The 19,045-nt window shown below is 39.4% G+C and overlaps 1 protein-coding gene across 2 annotated transcripts in view; it reads left to right on the forward strand.

Annotated features, from left to right (window-relative positions):
• fasn (fatty acid synthase) overlaps positions 1-19,045 on the forward strand; it is an 89,552-nt gene that overhangs the window by 21,223 nt on the left and 49,284 nt on the right. For both annotated transcript variants that reach the window (XM_043714700.1, XM_043714699.1), the window contains exons 5-18: positions 144-344; positions 821-943; positions 2,465-2,580; positions 3,351-3,485; positions 3,683-4,142; positions 7,060-7,247; positions 7,339-7,528; positions 10,025-10,119; positions 12,152-12,286; positions 13,393-13,596; positions 14,991-15,106; positions 16,342-16,517; positions 16,739-16,930; positions 17,804-17,884. In XM_043714700.1, coding sequence (XP_043570635.1) covers positions 144-344; positions 821-943; positions 2,465-2,580; positions 3,351-3,485; positions 3,683-4,142; positions 7,060-7,247; positions 7,339-7,528; positions 10,025-10,119; positions 12,152-12,286; positions 13,393-13,596; positions 14,991-15,106; positions 16,342-16,517; positions 16,739-16,930; positions 17,804-17,884 — 2,412 coding nt within the window. The remainder of the gene's footprint in view (positions 1-143; positions 345-820; positions 944-2,464; positions 2,581-3,350; positions 3,486-3,682; positions 4,143-7,059; positions 7,248-7,338; positions 7,529-10,024; positions 10,120-12,151; positions 12,287-13,392; positions 13,597-14,990; positions 15,107-16,341; positions 16,518-16,738; positions 16,931-17,803; positions 17,885-19,045) is intronic.

Below are 19,045 nucleotides of genomic sequence, written 5' to 3' on the forward strand. Positions count from 1 at the left end.
AGTTGGCTGGGAGCCAGTCAGTGCAGGCCAGAGGTAACCAGCTAAACCATTGTGATTGGCCACAATGTGGTGGCAGCATTGTGACTATCATGGAGATTTTGGAGGAATGTTACAAATAACTTGCTATTCTGTTTGGATTTTAGGTCCCAGTAGTTCCATTGATACTGCTTGCTCATCCAGTTTGCTGGCACTGGAAAATGCCTTCCAAGCAATTCGTCATGGCCAGTGTGATTCAGCCCTCGTAGGAGGGGTCAATCTTCTTCTGAAACCCAATACATCAGTGCAATTTATGAAACTGGGCATGCTCAGTCCTGATGGAGCATGCAAATCCTTTGATGCTTCAGGTAGGAGACATAAAACATTTGGAAGAAGATTCTTTTCTCATTTCAGTGTCTGGAATATTTCGCTAATTGTTAACTTCAATATAATTTTAAAGTGTTTGCTACATGAAAATAGCTACTCGTTGATTTTTCTCCAGAATATTCAAGTTGTAATTTTTTTTTTCGTTTTTCTGTTTTCTTCATACTTGGGGGCACTGAAAATTGTGAACACCTAACCATTTGAGACAGTTGAGGTTGAATCATGTGTCTTTACCATCTGTCAGGGTACAATGACCTTTGCAAGAAACTATTCTCAATTTTTCTTTGTCCAACTACTCTAATAGTATTGCATTTGCAGAATCCATTAACATCCTGCATTATTGCTCAGGGGTTAAAAAATCTATTTAAAAACTATTAAACGTTAAGAATTTTAACAATTATTTACTTCTGAAGTGTACTGTTCCTAAAATCTATGAAGTTGTGTTCGTTTCTATTTCCAGGTGATGGGTATTGTCGATCTGAAGCAGCTGTGGTTGTCCTTTTGACCAAAAGATCAGCAGCCAAACGAGTTTATGCTACAATAGTTAATGCAGGAAGCAACACTGATGGTTATAAAGAGCAGGGTATGATGGTCCTTTTAACGTTTTAATGATCAATTGGAGGACTAAAAATTTTGTTCTGAGTGCTTAGAACAGCTCAGTCCTCTAATCTGTGCATGGAAATAATGTCTTTAATTTTAAATGCTTGTAAAAGATTTTTGTAAGTATACAATGAAAGGAAAAATTCTGGAGGTACATAATTGTCTCAAACATTGCTTGAAGTGAGCTGCATTATAACAACTTTAATGGTTGAAGCATATTTCTAACTGAGTTGAGTGGTTGTTGGGACTTGCAGGAAGAGAGGAAGTTTATAGGCATGATGCTAAAGGATTATAAAAGTCCTTCCTTTGTCAATATAAAAATAAATCTAATTAATTAGTTGAGTGAGGATCAGCTCCTGAAGCATTGTAGGGTGGTGTTGCAGTAGATAATTGTGTGTTCTATATAGCTACGTAAACACATTCTTGAAAACAGTTCAGAAATCCCACTGGAATATCTTTTAATAGTCAAGTACCTGTTTTCACTGAACAGGATACACTGATCACTGTGGGTTGTATCGCTGACAACAGGGTCATGTAGGCCTTTCAATATATATATATGTGTGTATTCAAATTCCAATTTCTGTTGAGGTTTATTATACAAATATTCAATGTGTTTAGAGTAATTGATGTATTATGTCAATGCTGTCAAGCAGCAGAATGCTATCAGGCCATGATATAATTGTTCTTATGCTGAAAATGGAGAAAAGCCATTTGTTTTCAGTGCTGTAAAATTATCAAAATTACTGTATTTTGAGAGCTTCATGAATCCAAGTCATAACTCGTTTTTTTTTAAAAGTCCATTTCCAAACAAAATGGACTTGAATTGCTATGTACTTGTTGTCTCTTATTGCTGAATTGCAGTAAAACTGTACAGTGAGAACATTTCAACAAAATAATCTCTTGAGAGTACTGAAATTTACCTAGGAAATCATTCAAGTAACTGGATTTCCCCTTTTGTTAAACTTGCTCATGTATAAGTCATTGAATAACAAATTTGAAGTTGATGAGAATGGAATTATGCTGAGTTAGCAGTGGAGTCCCTCAAAAGCACACAAGCTTGCCTGCTACAGTAGCTTCTAGGTGAATAAATCCAACTGACTTTTTGTGTTTTTGACCTGTTCCTTACATTTAATTGGAAAACTAGGGGCAGGAGCAAAGGATTAATATTCTGCTCACCAAGTTGATTTTTCCCAACATCAGCTTCCGAGAGTTTGGTGGGGGGGGGGATAGCTTTATCATTTCATTCCTTTTAGCGAAAGCCATCTATTATTGTAAGGCAATAACTCCGTTTCAGAAAGTTTGGAAGATGGTGAAAGAAGTGTTTTTTTTTAAGAAGCCACGTGCTTACAGATGTGTTTGCTATTTATAGTGTATTGTGTTGTTGAGAGTTTAATGAATGCAAAGTGCTGCAGCTCATTTGGTGTTTGTCTACAATGACGCATTACTATTGAACAATTTTACTGAGTGGTACTGAGAGTTGTGTTATTATGGTTTCTGCCTGTAGGTGTAACATACCCTTCTGGAGAAATGCAGCAGAAGTTAATGAAAGCGGTTTATGAGGAAGCAGGTATCTCACCAGCTGATGTGGAATATGTTGAAGCACATGGCACAGGAACCAAGGTCTGTCTATTCACCCATCTTTAATAATGAGCAATATGATTGCATGGCTACAAAGCCCAGGTTTCCTGTAATATTCAGTCAATTTGTGATCTAGCACAAAATGAGCAAATTTCAGTTTCCTGCTCACTTTAGTATCCACTAGTCTTCTAGTGTTTGCCAGATGAAGTACTCACTCGCTTAACTAAGGCACATACTGACATTATATGTTTGAAGTTTTATTGATCTCAATCACTTTAAGATTTGCCTGAATTATAAATGTGTTTTTATATTGTAACCTTACTTCTAAAATTATCCAGATTTTCTGAAAAAAGTTTTCAGTGGCCTTAGGGACAACGTTATTGATGAGGAATCTTGTCTATAACATGGTGTGGACAAGGGAGAGTGAGTGTTAAGTAGAAGGGGGTAAAAGTCTGAAGAGCACTTCAAAAGCATCTCAACCCACCCGCAGCAAAGATGCCCAGATTGATTGTGTTCTCTAAGGATACCAGTAGCAAGTGTGCAGTCCTGATTAGCTGCGGTCTGAAACCTGTTACCTCGCAGGCTTGCTACAGTGCTGACATATGGGATGATAGGCTGGTGAGAGGGCAACACTTCTTACCTTTTTCTCACTCCACTCTTTTTCAACTTCACCAGCCAGTATAAAGGAGGTTAGGCACTGTGCTTTCCGTGACTGGTCTGCAAAGGTTCAAAGGATAAATTGACTTCAAAAGTAGCAATCCAGTCTTTCTGCCAGTGCACGGCTGTCAACTGTTCAATTTTGTTTTATGTAGGTTGGTGACCCACAGGAGTTGAATGGAATTGTGAATGTTTTCTGCCAATTTGATCGCAGGCCCTTATTGCTGGGATCAACAAAATCAAACATGGGCCACCCAGAACCTGCATCAGGATTGGCTGCTTTGGCAAAGGCAAGTCACCTATTGGTTTACTCATTGCTTCTACACAGCTCCAACTGTTCTGTATTACAATAACTGGAAAATGCGCATGTTTTTGTTTGCTAATTTGTGGACAAAATGGATAAATATGGATGCACCTTCATATTGAATGATTCTTAACCTTGAGATTTAATTTTAATAGAAGTCTTGCTTCCTTTCTCCAATGTAAGGTTGTACTTTCTTTGGAACATGGTCTGTGGGCTCCCAATATTCATTACAAAACTCCCAATCCTGATGTTCCAGCTCTGCAGAATGGATGTATCCAAGTAGTAACTGAACCTGTCCCCGTGAAAGGTGGAATTGTGGGAGTTAATTCATTTGGATTTGGAGGTTCCAATGTTCATGTCATTTTGCGTCCCAATTTAAAGCGAGCTTCTCCTTCAGTGCCCCTGGCACTTCCACGACTAGTCCAAATATGTGGCCGTACCTCTGAAGCCGTTGAATCACTGATTGAGCAAAGCAGGCAACACAGCAACGATGTGAATTTTCTGAGCTTGCTGAATGATATTTCTACGATGCCTGCTTCAGCAATGCCTTACCGAGGTTACACCCTAGTCGCAAGTGAAATGGACGCTAAAGATGTGCAGCAAGTGCAATCTTCTGGAAGATCACTTTGGTATATCTGTTCAGGTTGGTGCCTTTGAAACACTCTATAAAATAGAGAGGAGTTGGTAGTTATGACACTGTTGGAATTAATGAGAAGAGCAAAAAAGTTTTAATGTCTTGTAAATCTTGTCATATTGTACAGATTTTGACTTCATGAAAATTTTAAATTTTTTAGACGTATGGTAGAGTCATACAGATATACAGCACGGAAACAGACCCTTCGGTCCAACCCATCCATGCCGACCAGATATCCCAACCTAATCTAGTTCCACCTGCCAGCACCCGGCCCATATCCCTCCAAACCATTCCTATTCATATACCCATCCAAATGCCTTTTAAATGTTGCAATTGTACCAGCTTCCTCTGGCAGCTCATGAAAACCCGTACCACCCTCTAAATGAAAAAATTGCCCCGGAGGTCTCTTTTATATCTTTCGCCTCTCACCCTAAACTTATGCCCTCTAGTTCTGGACTCCCTGGCCCAAGGGAAAAGACTATGCCTATTTACCCTATTCATGCCCCTCATAATTTTGTAAACCTCGATAAGGTCACCCCTCAGCCTCCAACGCTTCAGGGAAAACAGCCCCAGCCTATTCACCCTCTCCCTCTCGCTGAAATCCTCCAACCCTGGCAACATCCTTGTAAATCCTTTCTGAACCCTTTCAAGTTTCACAACATCTTTTCCGATAGGAAGGAGATGAGAATTGCATGCAGTATTCCAACAGTGGCCTAACCAGTGTCCTGTACAGCTGCAACATGACCTTCCAACTCCTGTACTCAATACTCTGACCAACAAAGGAAAGCATATCAAATGCCGCCTTCACTATCTTATCTACCTGTGACTCCACTTTTAAGGAGCTATGAACCTGCACTCCAAGGTCTCTTTGTTCAGCAACACTCCCTAGGACCTTACCATTAAGTGTATAAGTCCTGCTAAGATTTGCTTTCCCAAATGCAGCACCTCGCATTTATCTGAATTAAACTCCATCTGCCACTTCTCAGCCCATTGGCTCATCTGGTCCAGATCCTAAGGTAACCCTCTTGTAATCTGAGGTAACCCTCTTCGCTGACCACTACACCTCCAATTTTGGTGTCATCTGCAAACTTACTAACTGTACCTCCTTGTGCTCGCATCCAAATCATCTATGTAAATGTCAAAAAGTAGAGGACCCAGCACCGATCCTTGTGGCACTCCACTGGTCACAGGCCTCCAGTCTGAAAAACAACCCTTCACCACCTCCACCCTTTGTCTTCTACCTTTTGAGCCAGTTCTGTAACCAAATGGCTAGTTAGTTTCAAGACATCCAGCACTTCCTCCTCTGTAATATGGACATTTTGCAAGATGTCACCATCTATTTCCCTACAGTCTATATCTTCAATGTCCTTTTCCACTGTAAATACTGACGCAAAATACTCATTTAGTACCTCCCCCATCTTCTGTGGCTCCACACAAAGACTGCCTTGCTAATCTTTGAGAGGCCCTATTCTCTCCCTAGTTACCCTTTTGTTCTTAATATATATTTGTAAAAACTCTTTGGATTCTCCTTAATTCTATTTCCAAAGCTATCTCATGTCCCTGTTTTGCCCTCCTGATTTCCCTCTAAGTATACTCCTACTTCTTAGGATAGATTGAGTGAATCCTATCTATACCTAACATATGCTTCCTTCTTTTTCTTAACCAAACTCTCAATTTCTTTTGTCATCCAGCATTCCCTATACCTACCAGCCTTTCCTTTTCGCCCTAACAAGAATATATCTTCTCTGGATTCTCGTTATCTCCGTTCTGAAGGTCTTCCCATTTTCCAGCCGTCCCTTTACCTATGAACATCTGCCCCCAATCAGCTTTCGAAAGTTCTTGCCTAATACCATCAAAATTTTGGCCTTTATCTGAATTTGGGATTGCATGACAGACCATACAAGTTTGTAATTAATGAAATAATCTTTTTACAAAATACCGATAATGTGCTCTGACAGGAAGAAGAATTGTGGTACTGAAAAAACTGTGGTTTGATGAGAATATCGGACTTCTTGTTAACTTGTTGTTTGAGCCTTCAATTAAACTTGGTGCTTTGGGACTGAAACCAGACATGGGAGTGGGTGGGAAAATGCATCAGTGTCTGTGTTTTGGTGAATATTAAATCGATTCTTCTAAGTATAATGCGAGACTGTAGTTTAAAAGACTTAAAGCTATTCAACTGATTTCATCTAGGAGGATATTTTTGTTCTTAGTCTCTAATTATGTTTAATTTTCCAAATATAAAGAGGTAGACGTTTTATAAGGCTAAGTCGGCCTCTTTTCAGTGAAACATACTTTGGCCTGTCAGCCTTTTTAACTTCTACTACTTGAATTTTTGTTTTGTTGAGAACTCTGTGTGTTGGTAGAGAAACCATTATATGAATAGTTTCCCTGCAAGTGACATGATAATGCATACAGGAGAATGCTGACTTTTTTGTTTGTTTTTTATTCTTTCCTGATTTGTGGCAAGCATTTTTACTTGTCTCTATTTGTCCTTGAAGTGTGTGGTTTGTTAGTTAAGAGTAAGCCATATTACTGTGTAGTTGATATCAAATGTAGGCCAGACCAGGTAAGGACCAAGTTCTTGAATGAACAAGATGAGTTTTTGAGACAAATGATAATTCCATGGTCTCAGTTACAGAACATTTTATTACTTGCATTTTCATCCCTCTAGCTGGGATTTAAATCTGTGCCCAGCTAATTAGCCTGGGCCCCTGGATTACCAGCCCAATGGCACTAACATACACTTTCATCTTCACCTAATAATCAACCAATAAGTGATTGAATGAACCAGCTTTTTGCTTCAGTCTATTTTTATTTGTATCTTTTTGGCAGCACCAGTGAGAAGGTAGGGATAGTCTTGTACTTTATATCAACTGAGTATCGCTGAAGTGGCAATTCTACTGATGTGTTGTTATTCTCCCAGGCATGGGAGCTCAGTGGATTGGAATGGGTCGCTCTCTGATGAAATTGGATATATTCCGTGAATCCATTCTGCGTTCTGACAAAGCATTAGAAACGACTGGATTAAAAGTATCTGAACTCCTTGTGAGTGCTGAAGATACAACGTTTGATGATACCGTACATGCCTTTGTAGCCCTTGCTGCCATTCAGGTAAACAAAAAAGTTTGGTTATTTGTTAAATATCTTACCATTCTAAAAAGAAAACCGAATTCTGCAAGTCTCATTCTGCTTTTAACTACAGATCGCTCAAATAGACATGCTGAAGGCTCTGGGTCTGCAACCAGATGGCATTGTTGGGCACTCGGTGGGGGAGCTGGCCTGTGGCTATGCTGATGATTCACTAACTCATGAGGAAGTTATATTAGCTGCCTACTGGAGGGGGCGTTGCATCAAGGAGGCCAAATTGCCAGCGGGGGCAATGGCTGCTGTTGGTAAGTGATTGAATGACCATCTCACATCTTAAGTTTCAAAAGCAAAACTGTTGAATTCCTTGGGTGGTTCAGTAAGTCCTTCAAATGAGTCACTGAAATACATAGCCTGCAAAATTTTCAAATTGATCTCTGTCAATTCGGTGACCACAATTTCTGGATTGGTGCTCGGCACCAGCATCCCTGGGCTTGGTACAATTAGCAAGACTTCTTACTCCTGGACACAGTCCAGTGAAGAAAGCTGAAGCAGCAGAAGTATTGATGTCACAAATGTTAGGTGACATCAATGACTTGGCTGAGGTGAAAATCCTGCTGACACGAATGTCAAGGCATGCATGTGATCCCTGGTAGCATATAGCTATGTAATTGGACCCCAGCAGTGTATCAACTCTGTCAGGAAGGGAGGGGAAGAGAGTCAGCTGATTATGCAAACTGTGAGAGACCTATTCAACAATGGAGTGAGCTTCAGCTTGCTTTGATTAATCATATAGAATTTATATTCCAGTCTATGGATGGAATGGTGTTCCTGTTTGTTTTATGTCAAGACCAGCACTGGTTCCAATTTAGTTCAGCCACTGTTGGGTTTCTGCCCAAGATGAGTTTGAACACAATGATCTGAGCCCTGATTAATGATATGGGATTTTTGGCTGGCCGGAGATACTCTGCGCGATGATTTTGGGTAGTCTGAATTCAGAGTGTTGCACCAAAATAAATTCATAATTCTGCACTTTCTAAATTGTCAATCTCTTGCAAAGATCTGATGCAATCGCTGTTATTAAAGGTGGAAATGATCTGAGTTGTGTATTTGACGTTCAACTTGGAAGTACAACTTGTATTTCACAGGAATGTTATCAACCAAAATTTTACACCAAGCCACTAAGGAGACACTAGGGAAGATAGCCAAAGCTTGGTCAAAGGGATAGGTTTTAAGAAGCATATTTAAAGGAAGAGGGGTGAGGAGCAGAGAGATTTCAGGAGGGAGTTTTATAGCTTAAGGCCTTAGCAACTAAAGGGATGGATGTCAGTCGTTGAATGATGAATATCTGTAATCTCCAATACATCAAAATTGGAGGAGTATAGATATTTCACCCGGTTTGAGATGTGTACCATTGAAATGAAGCAGAGGGACCTTTTGCTATTCACTGAGCTATAAAGTGGTTTAAAAGTGTTGGATCCATGATTGGAAAGTTGAAAGGTTCTGAAATGTTCTTTAAACAAAAGGTCTAAAATGGAAAATGTTCCAATGTGCTCCTCAACTTTGAAATGATGAAAAAGAAATTGACCAGAAGAGGCTCCAAACCAGGAAAGTTTTTCACTTGGAAGAAATTGAGTGATAAAGTTATTCTATAAGGTAGAGTAATAAAGTAGAGGAAGCTTTCTGCAGTTGATTTGATGATCTATTGATATGGCCTTCATATCATTTATTGTGGGCTAGAAAGTGACTAATATTGGGAGTGTCAATAGTGCAATTCTTCATATTACTAGTCAACTCCTGAATGAGCACCAGGTTATGATTCCAGCTGATTCCGATGCCATTACCAACCAAGTCAGATCCCAGATAGAAATTTGGTTTGATAGATTATATTTTCTTTTTGTTTAACAAGGTGATCTTTCACTAACCACAAGTCCACAATGCTTCAGGTTTGATTTCAACAATAAAACACAAGTTAATTATGCAAAAGAAATGAATTTAGAATAATGCATATTACACATATTTTGAAAAAAATTAAAGCCCATGGAAAAATGCTATTCTATCTATTTCAACACCATCACCTCACGTTACTGAAACACCAGAGGCAATTAATTCCTTTCTTGATCACATCCATATGTTTGACCGACCTTTTTTTTGCTTTCAATCCCCAATCTTGAGAATTGGGTTGCCTTTTCCTTGGTTAGTCATAAAACTGAGCATAGACTTTCTCCACTTCAATTAATCCCTTCCAATTCTAACTAAACACTTCTTGTCTGGAATTTTTAACCTAAAACCTTTACATGGGGGAATAAACAATTTCCAACAATTTGAACACGCTCCTTTCTTCAGGAGAAACTGCTTCATACATCTAATTCCCACGACTACCTCTGCCAATTGAATACAAAGGTTTTCCAAGCTATGCATATTTTCCTTAAGCAAATAAAATGACAATTCATGGTTCTTTTAAACAGAAAACAAGTTAACACTCCTTTTTAATGTTTACTCATAAAATTCTTCCAGTGCAAACAAATTCGCATTATCATCCAGAGGCTCCCTCTCTCTTTTAATCATTTAAAGAGTATTGTGTCTCCAACAACCCTGTCAAGTTAATCATTAGCATACACGCTCTCCTACATGTGGACCAAAACCTATCTGCCACTAGGAAAGTGACCATCATTTTCAGGGAAATTAGTTTATCATAGGTTATGATCAAGTTTCTTTCATGAGAGTATTGGCATTGTAAGAAAGAATAAGAATGTGGCACATTGAGCTAAATTGTGATATTTTAACATTTCAATATCTGACAGGGTTGACCTGGAACGAATGTAAGGTGCAGTGTCCAGAGGGAGTAGTTCCAGCCTGCCACAATGCAGAAGATACTGTCACCATCTCTGGACCACAGGTAAGACACTGAGCAGTAGATTGTAATGAGGCAATCTACACTGAACAGAAGGACCTATTTAACTTTAAGTCGAGGATGCATCTTCCAAGTTTAAAAATAAAAACAATCCTTGGTCTTTTTCTCATTTATTCATTTGAGATGTGGACAATCACTCATAAGGTCAGCATTTATTGGTCACTTCTAAATTATTTGAGTGGCCTTTTCAGGGGTAATAGCAACCACAGTGATGGAATCGAGTGCAGACTGGGGCTGTATAGGTAAAACAACAGATTTCCTTTCCGAAAGGACATTATTGAACCAATAGCATTCTTGTAACAATTCTGGTTTTGTGGGCACAATTACTCAGAGCCTTTTTATTTAGAATTCCAGATTTATTCAGCTAAACGAATTTGAATTGCTAAGCTATTGCACTGACCTTTATTGAATGCGTGTCTCTGGAGAAATTTACTCCAGGTCCCTGGATTACCAGATTGATTCCAACTATTAAAATAGCTGCTCACCACATGTTCTCAAGGGTGCTTTGGAATAGGCAACAAATACTGATATTGCCAGTGACACCCACTGCACATGAATGAATGTGAACTAAATAAGGCAGTGATAATGTTGAATTCATGTAATTATAACTCTAAACAGTCCATTATTGGAAGGATTGTAACCATGAAAGTGATACATGGATAATGAATGGAATGAGGCTGGAATGAAGGATTCAACGTTTTTTTAAAAATTCATTCATGGGATGTGGGCATCACTGGCTAAACCAGCATTCATTGCCCTTCTGGAGTTGCCTAGAGATGCTAAAGAGTCAATCACGCTACCCCGTAAGTCGAGAGTCACATGTAGACTACAGCAGATAAGGATGACAGAGTTCTTTCCCTAAAAGACGGTCATGAACCAGATGGGTTTTTCTCCAACAATTATCATTAGACTCTTATTTCCAGATTGTTATTGAATTCAAAATCCTTTATCTGCCATGGCAAGATTAAAACATTGTGTGTCTCTGGGTTAATAGTCTAGTGATGATACCACTGGGCCATCTAATCTCTAGAGTTTGGGATTATTTTTAGTGGAACAGAGAATTAAAGGGATCAAATCTGGATCTGGTCAAGTGGAGATTGGTGAAAAAGACTGCTTGAAGTGAAAAACAAGAATGTAGGGTTGCTAAATGATTTTTTTTCAGAAAATGCATTATTATAACACTTTAAAGACTGGAGTTCCACTCAAGTGAGCTCAGCTTTTTGGTGTAGTTTGCTTGTGTAACCGAAACTGTAAGAGCTAATTGCATTCAATGTAAATTAACTTCCTACAGTCTTTTGCAATATGACATGCTAGAACTAGATGCTGCCCACAAAACCACGAAGGGGGGTTTAGCTAGTTGCCTTCCTTTTGTACGTTTTGAGGGAGGCACCAGCACTTTAGCGGGATCCTCTGACTATAAAAACACTGATTAAGTTTATTCTGAGAGGATCTTCGTGCATTTTAAGAAATGGCTCCAAAGGGACTGACTGACGTACCCTAATTTAGTGAGAAAATAGCTTTGCACGTATGCAAGAGTAATTTTCAGTAATTTACAACATGATACTCACAAGTAGATTGGTTTTATTTATTTGTGATGATTCAGTGACAATTTTCAGCTTTAGTAACAAACTTTACTGAGCAGTTACTTTCTTAAATAGATCAGGAAATATTTTTAGGACAGATTTACTTTTTTTTAAAATCTCTAATTCATGTAAGTGTTGCTTTGCTTTTTGTGATTTATGGAAATAAGCAGGAGTTCTGAGGGTCAGCGTTTGCTGATTGCCCCCAAAGTGAAAACTGTACCCAAGAGTATTGTACCACATGTAACTGTTGAGGCAATGACCATGTCTAGTTTTAAGTGAATGGGATGAATATTTGAAAATAAATAACATAAATAAACAGCAAGCTACTGGGCAAACATTTATCTCCCGATTCAGGATGGTCAAAATATGTTGTTTAGTTGCCTCTGTACTATTAATTTTGATTCTCATTTTTTTTTTCTCTGTTTCCATGTTAGGAAGCTGTAAGTAAATTTGTGGCCAAGCTGAAGGAGGATGGCGTCTTTGCAAAAGAAGTACGCAGTGCAGGCGTTGCATTCCATTCCTACTACATGGCTTCCATCGCCCCAACACTTCTAAGTGCACTGCAGAAGGTAATGGCCATCATGTCTCTGGAAAATGCTTTTGAAGATAAAGACAGGACAATGTCAATGCTGTAGAACTGCATAGAATTTCAGAAATCTTTCAAACGTAGCCTACATGGGATAGTGTCCCAACAAAATAGGTCAAGTATATAGTGTTAATGATCAGCACAATGATAGGGCTAGAAAGTCCAAGGTGAAAATCATTGCAGTGGTCTTATGGTGGGGGTCACTGAGTGCTTCAGTTAGTTTGACAATGGGAAGATCGAGGGAGTTTAGAGGTTGGAGTTTGAGGTACTGGGATTGGCAGTGATTAAGTTAAGTGTCAACCCTCTATCATGTCTGGCTTTTATTGGTAGAGGAATTAAGTTCCGGAGTCCTGAGGTCATGATACAGTTGTATAAGACTCACAATGGGAAGATCGAGGGAGTTTAGAGGTTGGAGTTTGAGGTACTGGGATTGGCAGTGATTAAGTTAAGTGTCAACCCTCTATCATGTCATGTTGCTTAGCACTGGATCTTGCAGGTTGAAACCCAACATTCTGAAGGGAACAGAAGCAGATGGTACACCTTTTATTTTCCTATATTAAGTTGCTAAATACTATTAGTAGCATTGGTAGAGGATGTCTCTTATTTCAAGATTAGAATGGCGCTGGAAAAGCACAGCAGGTCAGGCAGCATCCGAGGAGCAGGAGAATCAAAGGCCCAAAATGTTGATTTTCCTGCTCCTCGCATGCTGCCTGACCTGCTGCGCTTATCCAGCACCACTCTGATCTCCAGCATCTGCAGTCCTCATTTTCACCTAGATGTCTCTTATTTGGCTGTTAGGAAAAATAACACCTAGTGCAGCGCTTGCCAGGAATGTGCAAATACATGCAAAATCACACCCAAAGCACTGAACTGCTTGACACTTCAGAGTTGGATTTCTAATCCATAAAGACATTGTCAACTAATTCTTCCAGATCCATTTTGCTTCAGCAATTACTTCTTTGTAAATATTTCCAATTTACTTTTGAATAATCGAGTTTTCATTATATTTTGTATTGATTCTGTACACTCTTTATTTTCTCTTTTCCTCACTCCTCCCATTCTCAATCATTCCCACCTTTCTGACTGCAGGTTATAACTGTCCCTAAACTTCGTTCTGCTCGTTGGATCAGTACATCGATCCCGGAATCCAAATGGGGCAGTGATCTGGCCAAGTTCTCCTCTGCTGAGTATCATGTCAATAACCTGGTGAGCCCAGTCCTGTTCCAGGAAGGACTGCAGCATATTCCCGATAATGCTGTCGTGATTGAGATTTCTGCTCATGCCCTCCTTCAGGTATTAGCCTTTCTTCTTTGACTTTGAACTGTTTGTACCATTTGACTTCATGGAAGGTCCTGTTGAGTTAGAAAGTGTGCTTGCTATAAGGTTTATAAGAGTGAATTTTAATTAACACAAGGTATCTTTCAACATTTCAGTTGCATTCAGTTCCAACAGTTTTGAACTCCCGCCATGACAAGAAGAATGATTCTTATAAAGAAAATTTCAAATTGACATAGACATTTGCAGTTTTGGTTTGTCTGCATTAATTATGGACAACTGCACCTTTTTTGAATTTAACAACTTTGTGGTTACTTATAACTTTAAAGGTCTTTTAATATCGACAATATATTGAGCGATTTGACATTCTTGGAAAGAATTGCAGAAAATTACAGAAACCAGGGATGCTATTGGCCTGTTTTGTCCATGCTGGCTGACCAGGAACCATCTAGCAGAATCCCACTTTCCACTTTTTTATTCCATTACCTTGTTGGTTATGCACTTCAGTGCATATACACTTTTGAAGTGTCATCTGAGTTTCTGCCTTATGTGAGTGAGAGGAAACATTTGTCACTGTACAACTTTGTTCAGTTTTAGCAAAGGTAATTGCTTTTAATGCCAATTCCATTATTGACTGACTGGAAGTGGGAGACTGAAGGTGTTTCCTTACTCTTCACTTGAGGTTAATGTCAGAACCTCACCTGCTTCAGGTACTAAGTTCCAGACACCGTCTGTTGAAAAAGATCACCTTTTAAATCCCCTTTCCACATCACACTAAATCCGTGCCCCCTAAATCTGAATCCCTCAGCAAAGCGGGATTGGGCTTTTTCATTGACCTACTCTCCTGAACCTATTCTGAGATGTAATCGCACACCTTTGGAGCAGGTGGGACATGAACTTGGGCCTTCTGGCTGAGAGTTAGGGACTCTGTGACACTGTGCCACAAGAGCCCTTTTCATTTGCTCTGACACCCTGTTTAATTTTGTACACTTCAGTTAGATCTCCCCTCAGCCTTTCCTCAGTCCAAAGAATCCCACAATTAAAATTCTCCACTCAAGGCAACATTCTTATGAATGACCTCTGTATCCTCTCTAACACAGACACATCTTTACTATGACATCACATTACAAAGCCTTGATCAGAATTGCCTTTTTTCAGGGCACAATGGAGAACAAAACTATCTTGGTGCTGACGTTTATGAATTCCTATAATTTCTCTCAATTTTTATCCTATCAATAACAAGTTATTTTTCAGCTTATTAACATTTTTGAGGACATGTGGAAAGCCAAGTTGTAAAATTGGATTGTTCTGCTTGAAATAATACAGAACCGTAGCAAAATGTTTGTTATTTGATATAAAAATTTTAAAGGTTGTGAATGCATCTGCTGATGAGCATTTGCTCCTTACTTCAGGCTATTCTGAAACGAAGTTTGAAGCCTTCCTGTCTTTTTATCCCTCTGATGAAACGAGGGCATAACAATAACCTGGAGTATTTCTTGTCTCACATTGGCAAAATCTACGCAAGTGGGTAAGTGATTACACTCAAATGGAAAGCGAATTGTGAATTGAGAAATTAAATTTGAGTAGGGACACGTTCAATCCTTTGTAAAACTTGCTGCTCACAAGACACCATATGATGCCTCGTTTTTCCAATGTTAGCTGCCCAGTGCACCATTCATTAATCAAAAATAAGTCATGATTAATGAGAGGAAATGTTTGTCACTCTGCAACTTTGTTCAATATTAGCAAAGGACAGATAGGCTGCCTGTTTGGTAATTGCTTTTAATGCCAGTTTCATTATTGACTGGAAATGGGAGACTGAAGGTGTTTCCTTACTCCTCACTTGAGGTTCATGTCAGTGTATGCTGTTCCACTTGCTGGATTGTTTTCAAAACAATTAGCTCCTAATTTTGGGTTAAATGCATTGGGTAAAACCAAAGACACATGAGGTAGAGGGTCAAGATATATAGCACAGCGCAGTATGAAAGCTCAAAGGATGGTTATTTAGATAACGGCAAGTGTGGATGTCAAAAGCCTTGTGGATTATGAACTGATGAAGGAGAGGATTGTAACATCTTGACGCCAATTATATCTGGTGGCCAGGATTGGATACAGACATTTCCATGTTGGTGGAGCTGTGCCCAGAGTGCCAACAAAGACAAAAGTTACTGCTAACAGCTCCCTCACATTTCTGGGAATGGCCAGATAAACCTTGGACTCAGTTGCACATTGACTGTACGGGCCGTTTCATGGGCTCAATGTTTTTAGTCATTGTAGATGCCCACTCAGTGGTTGGATGGGCATAGAGTTCATTCGACAAGGCAGCACTCTTGGACTATGGGTTACAGTTATTCAAAACTATGGTCAAACTTGGGTGATGTAAATGTCAATGGCTGAATGTAAATGTGGGGAGGACCTTTAATGAGTGATCTAATTTTAGGACCCTCATAACAGTTTGTTTTTTAAGTAACCTCTTGAAGCCAAAAGCTTTCTGATTATTGCAAGCTTTACTTTGCATCTTCAACTCAAATTTGCTTTTTAAAATGGCCAAAGCTGCGTCAATCTCTACTTTCCATAATAACAGAAGAATCCGTCTCGAGCTGACTTTGGAACAAACCAAGTCCGTTCTGGTAAATTGTTGTTGCTTAAGTTGGTTCCCCATGTAGGTCTGAGAAGATCTTAAATAAATGCACCTATGTGGTGATTATCATATCTAAATGACATAAAAGGTTTCAACATTCATGTGTTACTTTGAAATGACAGGGCAAACCTGGACTCCAACAAGTTATTCCCACCTCTGAAGTATCCAGTCCCTGTTGGAACTTCCTTAATATCCCCCTGCATCACGTGGGACCACAGCCAAATCTGGGATGTACCCAAGACTGAAGACTTCTCCTCAGGTTCTGGAGGATTAGCAGCGGCTACAGTATTTAACATTGGTGAGTTGTTTCACAGTCAGAATCCTCCTGAATAGCTCCAAGAAATCTTGTTGCACTCGACTGATTAAGCGCTCATGCTTTCTGTATTTAGCTTTTGGATATTGTAAAACAACCGCCTCAATTGAAACTTATTCAGATAATCCAATTCAAATTTAATTTTTATTGCTGTGTATTATTTTAATTGATTTTGATATCTTGTTGATTTTGTGCCCTCCACTCAGATATGAGCCCTGAGTCTCCAGACAATTATATAGTTGATCATTGCATCGATGGGCGAGTACTTTATCCAGCCACTGGATATCTAGTTCTGGCCTGGCGAGCACTGTTGCGACTGACTGGAGCTGTTATGGAACAGACACCTGTAATATTTGAAGACGTTGTTATACACAGGGCAACCATCGTTCCAAAAATAGGTACTGTGTTCAGAATGTTAACATCGTGCATTTCACATTGTCCTTTTTTTTTCTCTGGATGAAGGTCATGTAAGAAATAAAAGTAGTCTGGAATATTCCATGCATTTCAATGAGTTTACAACATAAACAGGACAATAGTGTAGAGAATGGTCCCATTTGGAGCAATAAAGAAAAATAATAGACTTCACAAATTTTGAAGAGTCTTGTGAGTTCAAAATCACTGAATTGTTATGATACGGAACGTAGTCGGGGCCCATTATGCTTGCACTGGCTCTCCAAATGAGCATCATTACACATTGCTAATTTCCTGCTCCTTCCCTGTACCTTTACATGCTACTTCTGTCCAAATAATAATAGAGAGCTCTCTTGAATGCCTCAATTGAACCTGCCTCCACCACATTTCCAGATAAGTTATGTTCCGGTTCAGTAGTGAAGATGTTGATCGAAGCTGGCAAGGTTTTGTTTTTGAATCTAGCTATTTATTTTCAAATAACATTTGAAAAATCTCTCGTTTCTGCAACTCTGAAATGTGGAAATTGTTGATGTGACAGATGGAAAACAAAATGTAAAGATGAAAACCTTTTTTAATTTTGACAACCCCTTCACCTCCCACCCCACCCCAAACACTTAGTTCTACAACTAAGCTGTTCAATAGCTCCATGTTCTTATCTTTATTGATTACCTGCACTGCCAGGATGAGGAAAGAAAGAGTAAACTTGGTGAGAAGAAATCCAAAAGAGCAACTGGGGATATTTTATGGTTTTATTTCATGTTGAACTGTAAGAATTGTAATTTTAGATAGGTGAGATTATTTGAACAAAAACCAATTTGTGAATTTCTCTCGATGCATTTTTATCTTTTCCTTCTCTCAAGGCTCTGTACAGCTTGAAGTGCGGCTCATGCCGGCATCAAATAGATTCGAGGTCTCTGAGAACAACAGCCTGGCTGTTAGTGGTAAGTCACGTTGATTAAAGCTTTGATCCCAATGAGCTGAATGTATGGTGTTGGCTGTTCTAACAACTGCATGGTTAAAAGGAAAGTCCAAGGGCTTGCTGCACATTCAAAAACACCAGCAATTGGGACAAATTGTGATTGTACAAACATGTGAGACACATTATGAAAGTGAAGACTCTTGAATAAGCAAGCATCGGAGTTTCAACTTATTCATAAACATAGTCTCCTGACACTTTACACTGAAAGCATTGACTCCTTCAGTGGGGTGTATTTCACATGTTGATCTCCTCATTTAGTACCAAGCAATGTGTATGCATTGTTGTTATGTGGTCAGCGATCTGAATGTGTCATATTAGAGGAAGCTGGCTATAGTGAATTGGCTGTGTAATAACATCTGCTGGTTTGTATATCGAGTGGCCAACCTGCTTCTAGTGGTGAAATTTGAAATGTTCCCCATAGACATTGGTTGGACTCTGCTGACTTGGGAAATTTTGAGTGTCAGACTTTCCAGTCCTGAACCTTTCATTGTGCCCACCAGTGAAACCTTATGGGGAGGCTGCCAATTAACAGGCCATCATAGCCTTTTCTATTCATTACTAGATTTGTCACACTCCTGTCTCCATGAGCACCTTCCACCCAGTGAGAGTGCTGCAAATGTTCAAGTAGGAAGTGTAGTAGGAATGCGATGGAGGTGCCATCTTGACCTTGAGGTGGTTGCCACTGCATTAGAACAACACTGTCACGACATTTGTCTGTAGTGTCTGGCACAAAGGCCAGCCTCTGAGCCTGAAAAATAGCACCCTTCCAATGTCATTTTGGAGGTAAACATTTAAAATCCATCAAATTGATTGCAGCTTAGCATCCTACTCTGCTCCCATCTCCTCTGAGCCCAGGCACATGGGCTCTGTGCCTGGCAGAAAGCTGGCAGCCCAGAGGTCTGAATTTCTATGATTACAGTTGGCACTCATTGGCTAACTGGACTCCAACCACTGCTGGGTGTATTGTTGTCACTGATATGATCCAACCTGTGGATGGAAGTACATGGGTGAGCCAGTCTGATATTTTATTTGCCCTAATTTTGGTGTCTTCCAACTGCCCAAAACATGATTCCACAGAACTGAGAGAATTTTCCCTTTGCCTCAGTGCTATATTTTATGGCTA

The sequence above is a fragment of the Chiloscyllium plagiosum genome, chromosome 24 (genome assembly GCF_004010195.1).
Source record: "Chiloscyllium plagiosum isolate BGI_BamShark_2017 chromosome 24, ASM401019v2, whole genome shotgun sequence".
NCBI classification, from domain to species: domain Eukaryota; kingdom Metazoa; phylum Chordata; class Chondrichthyes; order Orectolobiformes; family Hemiscylliidae; genus Chiloscyllium; species Chiloscyllium plagiosum.